A 19,458-nucleotide genomic window follows, 5' to 3' on the forward strand; every position below is an offset into this window, starting at 1 on the left:
TGGTCCTTGGATGGAAAGCATCAGCATCACCTGGCAATTGTTAGGAATGCAGAAGCTTGAGTACCACCTGGACCTGCTGAATGGCGGGGGAGGGTTCTCAACGTCCCAGGCGATGTCGACACTTAAGTTTCAGAAGCACTGAAATGTAGAATCTCTTAGGTTCCTTGCTGCATAAATTCTTCAGAATTTTTATAGGAGAGAGAAGCAAAGAGAAAAGGCAGAAAGAGGAAAGAAAAACAGGACAGACATTCAGAAAATTAAACGTAGAATAAAGTAGAAGCACATATCATCACCAGGAGTGAAACCCAGACAGACAGTCTTTTGAAACTTTGAAAGCTAAACACTCCTAAAGTGTTGGTATATTTTGTAACCACCGGCATCTAGACTAAAACATCTGCGGCTCCCTTGGCCGGATGATGATGACCCATTTTTACCTTCTGAGGTAAATTCACCTCATTTGACTTGGTGGTTGTTGGTTTGCAGTATTCTTTAACTATTCAAAACGCTTTCCCTCGCTCTGATTTCTGATCTGGTTAATTCAAAGGCTCACATGGGGAAGTCCTTGGGCTAAAATCATACGCTGATGCTTTGTGGCCTTGGTTTCCGGGGTGTCTTAATTAGGGATTCAGGAAGGATAAATGAAGAACTTGTCTCTTCTCTTCTCAAGGCCGCGTTGGCCCTTAATGGATCCATTCCCAGCTCCAAATGGGCCAGCGGGGAGTCAGGACGGGATTCTTTTAGCATCACTGATTTGGTGGTCATTCCAGGATAGGGGCGGGGTCAGCATGGCCCTCAGGACGCCTGGCAAGTCAGAGGTCCTCCTGCCCAGAGACTGAGGCGCGGGGGTGAGGGCCTCTACAGGCATCTTTGTATTCACTGGCAGGCGGAGAGCCTTAGAAACCCCCAGGCTGTAGGACTTGCCCTTAGCTTGAGCTTGAAGAGCGAGAGAAAGCAGATGGCCTTCCTGACACCTGTTGGGAGAGCGGGCAGCTCCCTCCCGCCTCCTCCGAGCAGGCAGACCCCTCCCGGTCCTCGCCCGCCTCCCAGGCGGCCCCCTCCCGCTCGCGCGCGCAGGGCGGGGTGGCCGGGAGGGTGGGTGAGGGGCAGACCCGGGAGGAGGGATTGGCTGTGCGGATTGGGGCTCGCGGCTGTCACTCCGAAAGGGTGGGGCTTTTTTAAAAAAGACTAATTTTTAAGGCAGACCCCTAGCGCGCTGGGGGCTCTGTGGCGCTCGCGTCCGTGGCGGAGGCAGGCTCGGCCGATCGCGGGCGGCGAGGTTCCCGGGCCTGCAGGTCCTCCTCCGCGTGCGGGTGGCGCGCCTCCCCCCGGCGCCGGGGGCAGCCCCGCATCCCCGTAGCGGGCCGTGCGCGCCGCGCGCCTAGGGCCCCTCGAGCCAGAGCCGGGGCCGGGGCCGGGGCCGGGGCCGGGGCTGGGGTGGGCGACGCGGGCAGCGGCTGCGCCCCGCCAAACTTTGGACGCCGGCGCGCGCTCCGGGGCGCGGCCGGGCGGGATGGGGGCTGTGCGCCCGGGCGCTCCGCGGCGCTCCGGGAGCCTGGCCACCCGGCCGGAGGTCCCCGCACCGCCTCCGCCCCGGACGCCGCCACCCCGCCGCCCCGCCGTCGCCCGCTAGCCCACCCGTAGCCGCTCGCCCCGCGTCCCCGCGCTCCCGGATGCGCCCTTTGGGGGCCACCTGGGAGCCAGTCCTCGCTGGGTAAACGGAAAGGAACAAATTCGCGTGGATGAAAGTAAAAATATCCTGGTGGGGGTGAAAAGGAGGTGGGGTTTGCCTGCGCGCGCGCTGGACTCGAGAGAGCAACTCCGGAGCGGCGCGCGGTGTCGCCTCCCGCAGGCCATGGACGGGCGGGAGGAGGACGCAGGGCGCCGCGGCCGCTCGCGCCCCTAGCCCGGCACTCCCTCGCCCTCCCGGCCCGCTCCGGTCCTCCGGGCGCTTGGCGACTGTGTCTTCACCGCCCAGACGGCGCCGGGGAGCCGCCGATCTGCGCTCCGGGTCTCCGGGATGTGCGCGTCTACGATGGGAACGCTGTGGCACCATTGGTCCCCCGTGCTCGTCAGCCTGGCCGCCCTCTTCTCCAAAGGTAAGGGGACGCCGCCGCCCTCTGGGGCCCCGGGGCGAACTTTGCTGGGAGTGATCGTGTGGGAGGGCGTGCATGGATGGGGGCGGCCGGCAGAGTGGGTGTGCGTGTGCGTTTGTGCGTGTACACGGGCGCGTGCGGCGGCCGAGATCCTCCCGCTGCCCCTCGTAGTAGGTGCCTCCCCGGAAGACTGGGGCTGGAGGCCCGAGTGAGACCGCCAGGGCGGAAAAAGAGCCTCGTTCCCCCGACCGCGTGTTCCACTCTGGGAGGGGGCCGTGGGGAACCTTGAAAGGAGAGATGGGCCCTGGGAGGGCTGAGCAAGATGTCAGAGGAAGGGACTGAAGTGACCTCCTGGAAAGGTTCAGGAATTTGGGCTTGACTTTTCCTACTGGCACAGACCCGTGAGGAAATCATGCCGGAGCACGCCTCTGTATGGGAGTGCTGTTGCGTGCATCGTGGGCTCCTGTGCCTGTGGCATGGGGCTAGCTCCGGAGAGGTGGCCCTGCGTTTCCCTAAGAGAGGCTTCTCTCTCCCTTTGCCTTCTGTGGCTATTTGTCCGGTGGCAGCATCCGTGCAGGTTGGACGCGGAGTTTCAAACCCTGCTTGTCACCTGCGTTATCCCAGCAGAGCCCCTGACTTGCAGCTGTGAGGAAGGCGGGGATTCCGCATCTGCTTGCCTCATCTGTCTCCATCCCAGTCTGTCATTGGCACAGCAAGTTTGGAAGCTCAGGACACGAATTCCTTGAAGGGAAATTATTCGATTCACACCGGAGGTTGTAGAAAGGACCCGCCATTCTTTCTCCTTACTGATCAGGTCTCTTTATTTGTGTGGGGTTCCCACAGGGGCCTCTTTCCTACAGAGAAATGTATAAGGAGCAAAGCGGGGCATCTTAGCAGTCTCCCATGTGTGTCCCCAAATCCCTGTAAACAGAGTTTTTTTTTTTTTTCCTGAGAAGATTTTCGAGATGAGATCTCTCTCAGAAACTTCAAAGCCAATTATCATGCACAGAGCCTTTTTAATTACAGGAATTTTCTGTTCTCTGAGCTCTTCAGGCATCATTGAGGTTACATTGCTTTAAATCTGACAATAGCCGGCTTTTCTGCTGGCGTGACGTAGGAAGAGGGTGACCTATGCCCACCCTGCTTGGCTGTCTTTTCAAGTGCAGTCGTAATGGGCTCATGTCACCTAATTATGAGTTAGAACAATTCTGAGGACCAGCGCCTCGGGGATTTGTGATGTGCACAAGAAACGGAAGAAAAGCTCGATGAATTCAGTGAATCCACCCCAGGCAGACGTGAGGTTAAAAAAACCCAGATCCACAGCAACAACAGCCCAGCAGACTTGCTTGCCTATGGCTACGAGGCATGTTTTTTATTGGCTGTCACTTGGTTTGATAATAGGAATAGACTTCTCTGTTTTTATGCCGCAATAACAAGGTTTTATTAAGGTACGGAAAAGCTTTGTAAATATGACCCAACTATTATGTTTCCTCGGTTAGGTACACACATAGTTCTGTTACTGATTTCTTTATTAGGCTGAGCAGGGTTGAAGAGAACTGTATTTGCCCTGCTAGTTCTGGACTTTTCAAGTGGAGACACTGAAAATGTCCTTAACATGAGGAACTCTGATGTGGAGGTCTCGGCTTGTGGAAGGATGCTGTAAGCCCAGCCTATGACATATTTTGAGTTTCACAGCCCTGAAACCTTCCAGTTGTAGAAAATTTCCTGGTGCAGGTATGAATTCTAAACACATGGGCCATTCAGTTCTTTTCCCCATATGTTCACATCACTTTCCCCTCTCAGATCCTCCGACCACCTGAAAGTTCTAAAAAAGCTTGAAATCCAAGATGGACTATATTTAAGAGGATTTTAATTGGAAGGAAACATATGCATAGACACACACCATCCAAAGTGCCTAATTTGTCTGGGTCTGATGGAAAGATGGAGATTATTACCAAATATTAAATATGTGTTTCAGCATATTTTTATATTTACTGCATTGCCTTAGTTCTTTCCAAAGATGAAGACTTGAAGGAACAGATGTGCACAGATTTTCATTACCAGGCTAACGTCTTTGAACCCATATGTTTAAATTTTATGAGCAGGAAGTGATTGGTCATAGAGCAACCTCATAGATTTTTTGAAAATCAAATAAAAATAAAGTTTCATCACTTGCAGTTCTATCCCTTGGGACCTGGGAACTCTATTATGAAACAAAAAGTTTTTACCAGCACTGGTGTGCAGTCCCAGCTTTTCCTGGAGAGCAGCCTTATATGAAGTTGTCAGAGAGTTTGTGTTTTATGTTTAGAGTCTAGCCTTCCTGGGGAACCTGATGCAGATTACAGCTGTGCCAGCTTGCAGATGTGTTTTAACATGTTGCTATTCGTTTCATGGGGGTGGGCGGGCAGGGCATGGAAAGTAAAGGGGCCCAAAGACAAATTAATGAGATTAGAGATGGGCAAAGAGCCAGGCAGGTTTTCAATACAAAGTCAGGAAGGTGGCACCATGTAGGCTGCTTGTGATGACCCTGACCTGCATCCCCCAGAGTTATGTCCTCTTGCAAATGCCGTTGAGAAGCAGACACTCAGAGGTCTGGGATCCCGGGAGAGGAGCTCCTGTGGTGATGGACCCCTGTCCGTGGGTTGTGTTGGGCACGTGCTCTGCCTGCAGCCCGTGGCAGAGTGCAGCCAGCCTCCTGGGCAGTGGCTTTGTGAGGGCACCTTCGCGCAGAGTGTTTCCACCTTGATAGCTTCCCTCTTAGGTCAGAAGTGAAGCATCTGGGTGGCTGAGCATCACCTCTTATTTAGGAAATATCCTCCCACAGCTCTGGACTGGAAGGCGCTCTGGTTTACAGTGACACCTTGTCCGGGCTCTCAGGGGAGGAAGAAGTATCCAGGAGGGAGCACGTTGGGGTGTGTGAGTATGTGTGTGTGTGTGTGTGTGTGTGTGTGTGTGTGTGTGTGTGAGAGAGAGAGAGAGAGAGAGAGAGAGAGAGAGATAGGGAGGGAGAGAAAGACAGGGACAGAGACAGAGACACAGAGACAGAGACAGACTAAACTTTATTGCTTACATTTAAACACTGTCAAAATTAAAAGGAGAGGAAATGGGGAGACCAAGAAGTTTCATTTTTTCTTGAATTAAAAAGTTAGGTACTAAATATGATCTTATAAGAAATACTTACAGGCATAGAAATTTAGAATTCTAAGTATTAAGTTCTGTTTAATTTAGTTCAACTCTGAAAGCCAAGAAAAAATGAAAAACAAAACAAAAACTCCAAAAATACGCTATTGCAGAAGCTTATACTACCCTGTATTTTAAATTAATCTATCCATTTATCCACTCACCCATTTATTCAGCCAGTCTTTATCCATCCATGTATCCTTCCATGCGTCCATCCATCCATCCATCCATCCATAAATCCATAAAATTTGATGATTCAACAAATACTAAAGGCCACAGGCTTTGAGTGAGCATGGAATTCTGCAAGAACTGTTTGCCGGTGTTCTGAGGACACAGGGTTAGGAAGGTACTAAAGTGTCGCTCGATTCAGGATAGTTCACTGCCAGTCATTCCTCTAGCTTGTAAAGTGCACAAACCGTCCATGGTTTTAAGTCATGGGCTCAAAACCCACCAGTTCGGTGTTCAGTTCCCTCTTCCTTTCCCCTCCTGATTTCCTTGGTCCCCTCTCCTTCCTTATTTTATCACAATAGCTGCTTTTGGAGCACCAACTGTATACCCCACGCCATGCTGGCCATAGGATTACAGTAGTGAGAAAACCCCACACAGATACGGTTACTGTGCTCCCGGAACTGGCAGTTTATAGAGGAGATAGAGAAAGATGTTAATTATATAAAAGTGTAATTATACATTGTATAAAAATGTTATGTAAAGGAATGTAAACTTTCAACTGCGGTGTGCTAGAGGGACAGGGCAAGCATCTCTGAGCGCAGGTATATTGGCATTGGACTTAAAGCATCTGAGGGATGGGTTGGTGTTTACAGGGAGGGTGCAGACACGTACGGGGACTCCAGAGGGCCAGTGTGGCCGGGAGAGAGAGCCGTGGAGCTTGTGGTACTGCGTGAAAGGACAGGGTGGGAAGTGAACTAGAGATGGGCAGAGGTCAGGTAGGGTGTGGGGATATCCGTGGCATGTCCTCTTTCACCTGGACCAGCACCAGTTGCCCATGGCGTCCTGGTGAGGCTAGTAATAGCAGCCTCTTTCCCTCTCAAAATGGTCCAGGCGGGGGATGAATTCTGTGTTGGCTCCTTCCCAGGCACTGGTAAGGAATAGAAGGAGGTACGGATGGATTTTAATCAGACGGTCTGTAAATTTCCCGTGGCTGCCTTAGCACATGACCACAAACATGGTGACTTAAAACAACAGAACTTCATTCTCACGTAGTTCTGGAGGCCAGTAGTCCAAAATCAGTGTCCCAGGGCCAAAATGAAGGTGCTGGCAGGAGACTTTTAGGGGAGAATCGTGCCACCTCCTCATGGGTGCCGGCGGTCTTTACCTTCTGGCAACATCACTTGAAGGTAGTGTCTTCCCATCTCTCTCAGGTCTGTCCTCATGCCTCCTTCTCTTCTGTGTCTAAAACCTCCCATCCCCTCCCTCTTATGTAAGGACTCACATGGTTGCGTTTAGGGACCACCGGAATAATCCAGATCATCTCCCGTCTTACGTTAATCATACCTGCAAAGACCCCTCTCCCCCTCTCTTCCCCCAAATAAGGTGACATTCACAGGTTCAAGGGATTTGGACGCAGATATCTTTTGGTGAGGGTAGGGAGGCACTTTTCAACCTTCTACGGGGGTGACACATTCTAAAACCATTTTCTGTCTCCTCTCCTAAATTTTAAGTACCTCTAGAGGCAACCTCTGTGTATTTTTCTCTCTTTGATTTCTCTTCAGTATTGAGTTTAGTACTTTGGACACTGCAAGGACTCAATAAATTTTTAAGTATCCTTAAGACTGTAGACTATTGCTGAAAGGAACTTTGCACAGCAGTAAAATGGCTTGATGCTGGGTTTTTTTTTTCCACCCAGTAGTTCAAAGTGCTGCAGGAAATACTTTTGTCGATAATAATAACAGTGAATTTTAAAGTAATTTAAAATTGTATGCCAGGCACTGCACTGAGTGATTGCTGGAAGTGTTTTTTTTGTGAATTTGCAGATAAACCCAATGGGTTAGATTTTATTCACCCCATTTTATAGATGCAGAAATGGAAACTCAGAGAAGTAACTTGTCCAAGCTCTTACAACTAAAGTGTCACAGTCTGAATTCTGATGCTTCAGCCCACACTGTTAACTGTTTTACATTCTGCTCGTGATTATGTATAATAACTAAAAATGAATCCATTTGTCAGGCAAAAATTACGTGTGGTGCCTGACATGCTGAAGTTTGAGTGCAGAGGGGTTTCCGTGGAGTTTCAGCTCTGAGCCTTGGATGTGGCTCATTGTTTGTTGAAGGAATGAATAAGTGAAACCCCTGTTTTTTAATTTTCTCAGCCTTCATTTCTCTAGCAGCAATCGGGAATGATACCTAAAAGGAACTAAAACATGGATTTTAATCCCAAGGCTGTTACAGAGGTGGAGAGGGGGATCTGATGATGTGAAATTGTGTGGTTGTCTCCTAGGCCAGGATGCTGAAGAGTCTTCGGCTGTGCTCTCTGAATCCCAGCATCCCGTCATTCATTGGCTTCACTAACATGCGTGGGCCCTGGGGGAGGAGGGGAAACTGACTTGACCTCTGTTTCACCAGGACTAAAAGTCTGGGTAGCTTTTTAGTAAAATTGTAAATAACGAGGAAGAAGCATGTAGCATGAAGGCAGACAAACATTTTTCCTGTTTCCAAAAGGAGAATGTTGGATTCTGTGAACATGTGGATTTGTGAGTTTGACTTTTGATGCCAGACAACAAACTTGAGTGAATTATGGGGAGAATATTGTGAAGGTGCTAGAGCAGAAGTGAGTGGTGACCACAGGAATCCAGCGTGGATTTGTCGTGACATGAGACCAAAGACTCAGGATATTTCTATATCACTTTCTTCATTTATTTTTTAAAATCTGCTTTAAAAAAAATCCAGGAAGAATTAAGAGGATCACGCAACAACCTGAGGCCAGGGTCGTCTTCACTTAATATCAGTTTTAAGGGTCCCTTTTATTTATTTTTTTAATTAATTTTTTGGGTCAACTTTTTTATTTATTTATTTTTTCAAGATTTGGCTTCTTTTTATTTTTATTTATTTATTTATTTATTTATTTTTTTTGCGGTACGCGGGCCTCTCACCGTTGTGGCCTCTCCCGCTGCGGAGCACAGGCTCCGGACGCGCAGGCCCAGCAGCCATGGCTCACGGGCCCAGCCGCTCCGCGGCATGTGGGATCCTCCCGGATTGGGGCACGAACCCGTGTCCCCTGCATCGGCAGGCGGACTCTCAACCACTGCGCCACCAGGGAAGCCCAAGATTTGGCTTCTTTTTAGATTTTATTTATTAAAAATGTTTTAAGTGTCAGAGTACTGATTTTTTTTAAATTTTATTATTTTTTGAATTGAAGTATAGTTGGTTTACAATGTCATGCCAATCTCTGTCGTATAGCAGAGTGACTCAGTTATACACATATAGACATTCTTTATTTTATATTCTTTTCCATTATGGTTTATCACAGGATACTGAATATAGTTCCCTGTGCTCTACAGTAGTGAGACCGTGTTGTTTATCTATTTTATATATAGTAGTTTGTATCTGCTAACCCCAAGTTACTAATTTATCCCTCCCCCGCCTTTCCCCCTTGGCAACCACAAGTCTGTTCTCTATGTCTGTGAGTCTGTTTCTGTTTTGTAGATAGGTTCATTTGTGCCATATTTTATTATTATTATTTTTTTTGCGGTACGTGGGCCTCTCACTGCTGTGGCCTCTCCCATTGCAGAGCACAGGCTCCGGACGTGCCGGCTCAGCAGCCATGGCTCACGGGCCCAGCCGCTCCATGGCATGTGGGATCCTCCCGGACTGGGGCACGAACCCGTATCCCCTGCATCTGCAGGCGGACTCTCAACCACTGCGCCACCAGGGAAGCCCTGTGCCATATTTTAGATTCCACATATAAGTGATATCATATGGTATTTTTCTTTCTTTTTCTGACTTATTTCACTTAGTATGATCATCTCTAGTTGCATCCATGTTACTGCAAATGGCATTATTTCATTCTTTTTTACGGCTGAGTAATATTCCATTGTATATATGTACCACATCTTCTTTATCCATTCATCTGTTGATGGACATTTAGGTTGTTTCCATGTCTTGGCTATTGGGAATAGTGCTACAATGAACACAGGGGTGCATGTATCTTTTTGAATTATAGTTTTGTCCAGGCATATGCCCAGGAGTGGAATTGCTGGGTTATATGGTAATTCTATTTTTATTTTTCTGAGGAACCTCCACAGTGTTTTTCATAGTGGCTGCACCAACTTACATTCCCACCAACAGTGTAGGAGGGTTCAAAGGGTCCCTTGTATACAGACCTATCGCCCAAGATGTCTGTCCCATCAACTTCCAGAAATTAAGTATCCATAGGGGAGGAAGGCCCTTGAACTTAAAGTAAAAAGATTTGTGACATATATTCAAAAAGAGATTAAGTACATATTGTCATGACAGGACAGCAGTAACTGAGGTTAAGAAATATGTTTGAAACAGTTGAAAGGGAATAAAAACTTTTGTCTCTCTCTTTCTCTGAACTAAAGCCTAGAAATGAGACTTCATATACATTTGAAAAGACAGGCAGTCACAAAGAGTTTTTAGCCATTAGCGACATTGGTTATTTTCCTCATGTGAAAAATAGTATCTGTTTATGTTTATGGGAGAATTGCTGAGCAGACTCACTAAATAAAGAAGGTGGCAGTCAGACTTCAGTTTTGTTGTTGTTTTTGTTTGTGTGTTTGGTCGGGAAAGCCATGTTGGTAGGTGGGGAGATGCTTAAGTTATAATATAACTCGCTGAGATTCTCAAGGTTCTGGACACAATCTCTTAGGACATTGTGGCAGGAAAAGATTTTGATATCAAAACCGATGTTGATGTCGCCAATTCTCTGCCTGCCCTTAATCCTCATCACCCTTTAAGTATCATTTCTTTAGCAGGTTAAACATGGCAACCACTGCCTCTTGCTACAGCAGAAAGCCCAGGACAGAAAAGCCAGGTTCCTGACTTTAGATTTCCAGCAAAAGACAAAAGATTTGGAAAAACATATGTTCATGGGCATGTGTTTTCTGAGCACACCCTCTCCTTCTTCACCTCAGTAAATATTTTTTCACTGGGGGGAGAGGGAAGGAGGATTTGGAGGTTAGTTCAGATGCCAGAGTGCTTTTGAGATGCTCTGTGTCACTTCACTCCAAGGATGAGGTTGAGCAATGTAAGTTAGATTTCTCAAATGTATTTGGAGATTCATAGAGGAAGAGAACCTGCTGTAAAAAGCAGAAGGCATGTCTGTGTGCAGTGACCAGGCAGTGAGCTCCAGCGACGTGCTGAGAGTGGCAGAATATTTCCCAGATCAGCCGAGGAAGCTGGAGCAGACATGGCGGAAGGAAGCCCAATCAGCCTGAGGAGGCCCTGAGGTCAAGACCACGGAGGCATCTCTGTGGTCTGCCTGTACTGACCACAGGAGACCGGATGCCATTTGGACCAATGACAAAGTCTGTCGTTGAAGTGAACCCTCCTGGTTGTCGTGGGCACTTTGAATCTTTCAGAGCTTGCACGTGATCTCTGTAATGATTGGAGGCGGGGGATATTGTTTGGCTACTGGGTGAAATGGGGAATCCAAATAGAAATGAAGTTCCATCCCATAAAAAGGAAGACACGTGTGTTTCTTGCTCTCTGAAGCCGGGGACCAAGTTTGCATTCACTCCAGCATCCTTGTCAACACGCTGGGCAGACACGCCTGGGTGGCACTGAGCCTTGGCGGTTCGTGGGTGCCTGATGGTGTCTGATGGCCGGTGTCGACCTTGAGCATGGTCTGCAGGCTCTCGTCCCAGGACCCCGTCCCAGCCCGTCCATGGTGGATGTCTGTGTCGAGACCAGCTGTGACAACAGATGGGATGCTCTTTCATTAGAGGAGCAGGTTCACAGAAGGAGGGCAAGGATGCTGTGTGGCAGAATTGCTCTGGGAAGGATCTGAAGTTAGAACAGTCTCACACTTGAGATAAGTGGACAGTGCAGCCCGCTGAACTTGGGGCCATAAATGCCAGCTGGGGAAGGACAGCGCCAGGAGCTTGAGAGGGACATGTGCACAGACAGAGTGGAGGGATATTTAAGGACTTTATCAGATGAATTGGGAGATTTTGATTGACATATATACACTGATATGTATAAAATAGATAACTAATAAGAACCTGCTGTATAAAAAATAAATAAAATTAAATTAAAAAAAGCAGACAAACAAAAAAACCTGTTTCTTTCCCAAGTTCCTTTTCTAAGAAATACTTCTCAGGCCTTAGTACCAGGAAAAAAAAAAAAAAGCTGTGTTTATCCTGAGAAATAGTTTACACTGTATCCTGTGAACACCGTGAATTTTCTAAGTGAATTTCCAAGTGTCTGTCTTTGCTTGAACTCCTAGGAGTCTCTGAGGCAACTTTGCTATTTATAAGTCTAGGAAATTTAAGAGACACATCTTGTGACTCAGCTTCATCCTTGGCTTTATTTTATTTTCCTTATTCTGTCTCTCTTGTCTGCTTCCTTGCTTACTTCTATCCCAGTGCATTTATTTTTTGTAAGCTACTTCAAAGTAATCCTGACATGAGGGAGAGGTAAAAATAAATAATCTCACTACCCGAAGATGACTGCCTCAACACTTTGATGTCTTTCGTTCTAGTTGTTTCTCTATGAATTTTAAAAACGGTTGTGTTCACACTGTCTCTGGGACACATAATTGGTTTTTGACTTTTTTGAGTTCATATGTTTATATAAGCATTTCCTCATGTTTTAAAAATGTATCAGGGATATATTTTTAATGTCTGCACCATAGCTGAAATTTTTCAGCTCTTTTTGCACAATTACATAATTTATAGTTTTCTGCTATTATGAGGAAATAATTATCTTTGTGCATAATTTGTGCTTTGAGTTACTTTCTTAAAGAGAGTCACAGTTATTTAATTACTAGGCCAAAGAGTATGGGTAGAGCTTCTGTTGACAAGCTGTTTTCCAGACAGGCTTACCTTTTTGTACAGGTGTTAGCGATACATGAAAGCATCCGTTCTGTTGAACCTTGATGCCCTTAGCGATGGCACTGTGGGTGTCTGCTGTACCCCACAATCTTTGCTGAGTGCCTTGGTGGCCCCGAAAAGTATTCAAAATGTGTCATGGAGAGAGTCACATCGAGGATGTGGCTTCTGAGGCCCCGAAGCTGTTTTCCTCCAAGTGTGGTCCAGGGCCCTGCGATGCCTTGCCTCTTGAAGGCTGTGCATTTGGAGCAGGTGAGGTCATACAGTCTGTGGCCAGTGGGAAGATGCAGAATTGCTTACAGTGGGTGCTCCTGGGGATGCTATGTGAAGAGGACTCCAGTCAACAGATAATGTGGAGGTAAAGAGCCTGCAGTTTCAAGGTTATGAGGGAAAATGAAAATGCATTTAGAAATTCAGTGAGAAGGATGTGATCTAGTTACCTGGGAAGATGAAATCTCTCCAGGACATGCTGTTTGGGAATCACTATCATAGAACAGAATCAAAACAACAGGTGGACATTTAAACCTGAATTCTGGGACTTCCCTGGTGGCGCTTTGGTTAAGAATCTGCCTGCCAGTGCAGGGGACACGGGTTTGAGCCCTGGTCCAGGAAGATCCCACGTGCTGTGGAGCAACTAAGCCCATGCACTGCAACTACTGAGCCTGCGCTCTAGAGCCTGCGAGCCACAACTGCTGAGCCCACGTGCCACAACTACTGGAGCCCGTGCACCGCAACTACTGAGCCTGTGCTCTGGAGCCCACGTGCAACAACTAATGAAGCCTGTGCACCACAACTACTAAGCCTGTGCCCTAGAGCCCACGAGCCACAACTCCTGAAGCCCACGTGCCTAGAGCCCATGCTCCGGAACAAGAGAAGCCACCGCGATGAGAAGCCTGCGCACTGCAACAAAGAGTAGCCCCCCCTTGCTGCAACTAGAGAAAGCTCATGCACACCAATGAAGACCCAACACAGCCAAAAATAAATAAATAAAATAAGTTTATTAAAAAATAAATAAATCTGAATTCCTTGATTCTGTGACTTTGATAGAATTAAAAGGTCCCCTGCTGCTTAAATACAGCAAAAATTCTTCAAGTTCAGCCCTGAGATTGACCTAGCTCTCCTACTTTGTCTGACACAGGGACTGTCACCCGTACTAAGCACCAAGGGCTTTGATTTATTTATCCAACAATTAGTTTGTTGAGGGCAAGTTACAAACACAGTGAGGTAGGCTCTGAGGATGTGTCAATGAATATGAAATCAACTCTGCCCTCGAAGTGCTGGACACTGAGACCTGAACTCCTACCTCTCTCGGGTAAGCCAACAAATACTGGTACAGAAACGTGTTTGATTAAGCGGAGAGAGGAAGGAATGGCAGCCTTGATTCCCCCTTAGAACCCTTTAAGAGGTCTTTTCTATGATCTTTGCTTTTTCTTTGTCAGCCAAGGTTCTCAGTTGCTGACAACAGAATCTGCTCTGGCAGAGATGGATTTCCTGAATTGTGTGAGGCGGTGTATTTACCCACCGTGCACACCAGGGACCCAGGCTGGGGGAGGAACAGCAGCAGCCAGCAGAAATCCCCAGCCACAGTATCTCCTGTTCTGGCCCAGATCCCGCTGTCACCGTTGCCTTCCTTTCGGCGCCCAGAGGATCCAGTGCTTCCCTCCCTCAGGGCAGTCCCGACTGAACCAAACACTCTTCTGCTCTCTGCAAGAAGGACTGATCTCGTTAGCTGCTGCCTCTCCTTGCTCATTGTCTCTCTCTGGGTTTCAGATGGGTGCATCTGTTCAGTGGCACCCAAGACAGATCTGGAACCCCAGAATCCGGAGATTCCTGCCCACCTTGCTGTCAGGACACCAGCCTCTTCAGTTCTGGAAGAGACCTGCAATTGGTGTGAAATGTGCCAGTCTTCAGTATCCAAAGAAACTCTCATCTTGTTAAAATTGATTTCAGTGACCTTGCAAAAAATCATGTTAAAATATCTCATCTGTGTAACTTTTCTCTTCCCAAGAGGACTGTGGGAAGGAAACAAAGACCCTTATTGTGTGTTTCTCATGTTGCTGGTCATGGTGTTGGTGAACATGTGCTCAATTAATGGCTGATTCAGTTATGATTTTTCTAGACAGTCTTCTAGGATTTGAAAGTATTTCTTGGGTTTCTTTGAACTGGAGGCTCTCAAGAGGAGGTACCGTTTTATCCTCCCAAAGGTCTCTAGATTACTATCCTCAGTCAACCTTTAACAGATGCTGTGAAGGAAGAAATCAAAGCAGGTCTTCAGCTGAGACTCCTTTTTTGGAATAGGAAGCAGAGTGCATGGCTTCCCCAAGAAGCCATGGATTGGATGGAAGAATTCTGCCTGAGTTTGATTTATTTAAGGAAATACTTTCTAGTGATGAATACCTAGACATATTTTGGTTGCAGGTACCAAACAAAAATCTAAAATTGCCTAAGGGATACATTAGTGAGGATGGGCTAGTATGATGGGTAGACTCTGATGTAATGTGTATATATATATATATACACACACATACATACATTACACATACATATATATATATTACATATGTAATATATAGATGAGTAAAAACCCATGTCTCTGTGGCTTAATTTGACAAAGGTTTATTTCTTGTTTGGTTAGAGTCCAGTTGACCCTCTTTGACTTTGTAGTTATGCCATTTTGAACACATGACAGTAGGGGACGAGAGGACCTAGGGGATTACGTGGGATGCATTTAAAGTCCAGATTTGGAAATGGCTTCATTATACCCACATCCTATTGACCAGCATTAGAAACGGAGCCTCCATCTAACTGCAGGGAGGACTGGGAAATGTAGAGGAGAATGTATTGGGCTGGCCCAAAAGTTCATTCGGGTGTAACTTTTTGGCTGACCCAATATTTGGTAAACATTAACGGTCTCTGCCTAAAGGAAAAGGGAAATGTAATGGTTCACATAGCTGAAATTCTGGGGGGTGACTGACATCAGGCAAGGCTTGATCCAGGTGCTCACGTGATGCCATAGGGACCTAGACTCTCTTTGCTCCTCTTTAACTGTATTGGTTCTGTTCTAACGCACACTGTCCTTCATTTAAGCAAGATGCTTCCCCAGCTCAGAATTACACCTTTTTACCCTAAATTCAGTAAATAGAGCATATCTCTCAACAATTCCATCAGAGTTCTGGACCTGCCTCTTAAAGGTCCACATTGCTCTGTGAGTCTTCTGAATCAGTGACTGAGCACAGAAGGACGGGATAGGTGCAGGCTGATTGGCTCAAGTTTAGCCAATAAGCTCCCCCTTTGGAGCCTGGAGTAGGAACCCACCTAGACCACCCGATAAGAAAATGAGAGGGAGTTTATGCAAAATAATTCAGAATACTTTTACCAAAAGCGGGGAGATGAGAATTTTGTATTCTTGCCCAGATGACAACTCCCAGTATAGAATTGTCCCCTCTTGGAGAAGTTACTTTATCCTTTGATGTTTGTTTAAATGTACTGTATGCTTTTGTTTCAATGATTGTAATTTTTCAGAGCCCTTCATTAGATGTAAAAACTATGCACAATGGAAATAACTGTTGTGAATAAATATTTGCATGATGGGCTGTTAAAAGCAAGCATCAAAACACACAATGGCTTGTTTTACAAGCATTCAATATTTTGAAATGTGAGATCAGTGAAACAACTGAGAATTCTATTGAAAGGGAGAAAGAACAGCTTAAATAATATTATTTACATTTTCAAGGGAACTGTGTCAACAAAATGAGGGAAAACAGTGATTTTGATGTACAGAAATGTAAAAGCAGCTTACCATTGAGTTCTGACTTTTCCCTTTAATTTCTGCATATCTGGTCCTCATAAATCTAGTGTTCTGCTGAATTCCTTAATTAGGCAATACACATTAGGGAGTTGGGTTTTGCCTGTACTTCAGATAAATGTAACCTTAAAACAAAGTGGAAGAACAGTTTCTAGGATATTCTGGTATTATAGATAACCTAATATTTACATTTTGGGAAGGACCAAAGCTTGCAGTGCACATTTGGGCCAAATGTCACCTTTTAACTATCCTAAAGTAATTTTTCCAGAATTATTTTGGATGTGGTAAAGAGATTTTTGATAGGGAAAGGACATTTATACTATTCTTTAATGATTGGAATTTAAAAGCAAGCCTCATGATTCTAAAGGATGCAAAACAAATAGAGCAGTAGGGTGCCATATGCCTTCAACTGATAAGGAAGAAAAAAATGCTTTTAAAAAAATGTTTATTGAATTATGGTTGATTTACAATGTTGTGTTAGTTTCAGGTATACAGCAAAGTGATTCAATTATACATATATATAAATATATAAATACATATTCTTTTATTACATTCTCTTCCATTATGTTATTACAAGAATCTTTTTTAAAAAAGTTTTTTTTTGTTGTGGTCAAAAGTCACATAATATAAAACATACTATTTTAACCATATTTAACTGTACAGTTCAGTGGCACTAAGTACATTCACATTGTTGTGCAACTCCCACCATCATCCACCTCCTGAATTTTTTTTCTTGGCTGCGTTGTGTCTTTGTTGCTGTGCGCAGGCTTTCTCTAGTTGTGGCGAGCGGGTGCTACTCTTCGTTGCGGTGCACGGACTTCTCATTGCGGTGGCTTCTCTTGTTGTTGGACCACAGGCTCTAGGTGCGCGGGTTTCAGTAGTTGTGGCTCATGGGCTTAGTAGTTGTGGCTCGTGGGCTCAGTAGTTGTGGCTCGTGGGCTCTAGAGCACAGGCTCAGTAGTTGTGGCTCACGGGCCTAGTTGCTCCGCGGCATGTGGGATCTTCCCGGACCAGGGCTCAAACCCGTGTACCCTGCATTGGCAGGAGGATTGTTAACCACTGCGCCACCAGGGAAGCCCCCGAATTTTTCACCTTCCTAAAACTGAAGTTCTGTCCCCATTAAACCCTGACTCCCTATTCTCCATCCCCACCCCTCGTGCCCCTCCCCCCCCACCTCTGGCATCTACCAATGTACTTTCTGACTCTGTGAGTTTGGCTATTCTAGGTACCTCGTATAAGTGGAATCAAACAGTATTTGTCTGCACCTGCTGTGTATTGGAATGCATTTTTAAGGTTAACTTAAAGGTATTGAATATCTTTTTAAAAAGCGTTCGGATTTCCTCCTGTAGTTGGATGTCAGGGGTGTGGCTTTTGATTGACAGATGGTGTCAGGTGGTACACGTGGCCTGCAAATACGTTCTGTGTGGCTTTCGCGGTGAATGTCTTGTCATTATTTGGAGATCAGCAGATTTTCATGAGAGCCTGGATTTTCCTGCTTCTTTTCCATGGTGAGCAGCCCTGATACTTCTTCATGTCAACAATGGTTCCAAGCAGGACAGCTGCTGTCACCACCAGATGCTCTGCACTGGGTCCATCTTCTTTTCTTTTCTTTCCTAGTTGCATTATCCCTGACTTGGACTACTAGAGAACTGGTGCCCTGGGTTTGGGTGCCTGTCAAATGTGGGGAGATGAACACTGGAGTGGAATCCCAGTGTTTCTGGAATCCGCAGAGCTTCACTCATTTAGGTCATTTTGCTGGCCCCTGGGGCTGTGTGAATTGACAATCTCTGCGGGATAATATTTACTTTTAATTCCCAGGAATTGCTTGATTTTGTTTACTACTTTGCTTTTACATTATTTCTTTATTTGGAGGAGTGCCCTTGACACTAGAATATTTGAATCTGGAGGGGTCATGCAAAGCCCTTCTGAGCGGTATGTAAGTGGAGATATTTGAAAAGAAATGCATTTACAGATCCTCAGCTTCTGTATGTGTTTGTTCCTAAACTTGATCCCTCTAGGTTAATTTACAATTACCCCGTGCATCTTCTGTCTCTTCCTCTCTGTCTCTCTGTCACACACACACCACACACACACACACACACACACACACACACACACCCCTTCTTTGAATTTACAATAGAAAGGTGCCTCTCATCCATCTAGTGTCTTGCTCTGTATGATTCATTTCTCCCAGGTGTTAAAGCCTCCACAGTCCCCAGGTACAATTATTAATTACAAATTTAATCAGAGCAGCATAACACTCCCACCCCATAGCTCATTAAGAGGTACATTTACAAGAAGAGAAGTACTTTTTATTTTTTAAAAAAATTTATCAAAATGTGGAATGTATTTATGCTGTGTCATAATATAATTGTAACAATGCCAACTTGATGAAGTTTTTGAATACTGAGAATCTTTTAGTAAGAAGAAACAAAAAAATTTAAGTTCAGTATAGACACACCTATATTTTTGTTGTAGCAAAGTGTAATAGGATGATGGGTACATTACTTTCAAGATTAAAAGTACATTACGTTAGGATACTTCCATGTCTTGGCTATTGTGAATAGTGCTGCAATGAACATTGGGGTGCATGTATCTTTTTGAATTATGGTTTTCTCTGGGTATATGCCCAGGAGTGGGATTGCTGGATCATATGGTAGTTCTATTTTTAGTCTTTTAAGGAACCTCCCTACTGTTCTCCATAGTGGCTGCACCAACTTACCTTCCCACCAACAGTGTAGGAGGGTTCCCTTTTCTCCACACCCTCTCGGGCATTTGTTATTTGTAGACTTTTTGATGATGGCCATTCTGACCGGTGTGAGGTGATTCCTCATTGTGGTTTTGATTTGCATTTCTCTAATAATTAGCGATGTTGAACATCTTTTCATGTGCCTCTTGGCCTTCTGTATGTCTTCTTTGAAGAAATGTCTATTTAGATCATTTTTTGATCGGGTTGTTTTTTTTTTTTTATATTGAGCTCTATGAGCTGTTTGTATATTTTAGAGATTAATACCTTGTCGGTCTCATCATTTAAACAGCTTATATGGAAAGCAGAAATAAACCCAGACATAGAAAACAAACTTATGGTTACCAAAGGGGAAAGTGGGTGGGGGGATAAATTAGGAGTTTGGGATTAACATATACACACTACTGGTGTATCAAGTAGATACGCAACAAGGACCTAGGGAATTATACTCAATATCATGTACTAACCCGTAATGGAAAATAATCTGAAAAAGAATCTATCTATCTATCTGTATCTATATATATCTGAATCATTTTGCTGTACACCTGAAACTAACACAACATTGTAAATCAACTATACTTCAATTAAAAAAAGGTATATTACAATAGGA

General features: G+C 45.5%; 1 protein-coding gene across 1 annotated transcript in view; it reads left to right on the plus strand.

The window, feature by feature from the left end:
- Nucleotides 1-2,017: 2,017 nt before the first annotated feature.
- The window catches only part of TMEM132D (transmembrane protein 132D), a gene marked incomplete at both ends in the record, with an annotated part of 636,473 nt that continues 619,032 nt past the window's right edge, over nucleotides 2,018-19,458 (plus strand). The window contains one exon of the mRNA XM_079717165.1: nucleotides 2,018-2,096. Within this exon, the coding sequence (XP_079573291.1) occupies nucleotides 2,018-2,096 (79 nt within the window). The remainder of the gene's footprint in view (nucleotides 2,097-19,458) is intronic.

Source organism: Hyperoodon ampullatus (assembly GCF_949752795.1).
Source record: "Hyperoodon ampullatus genome assembly, chromosome: 13".
NCBI lineage: Eukaryota > Metazoa > Chordata > Mammalia > Artiodactyla > Ziphiidae > Hyperoodon > Hyperoodon ampullatus.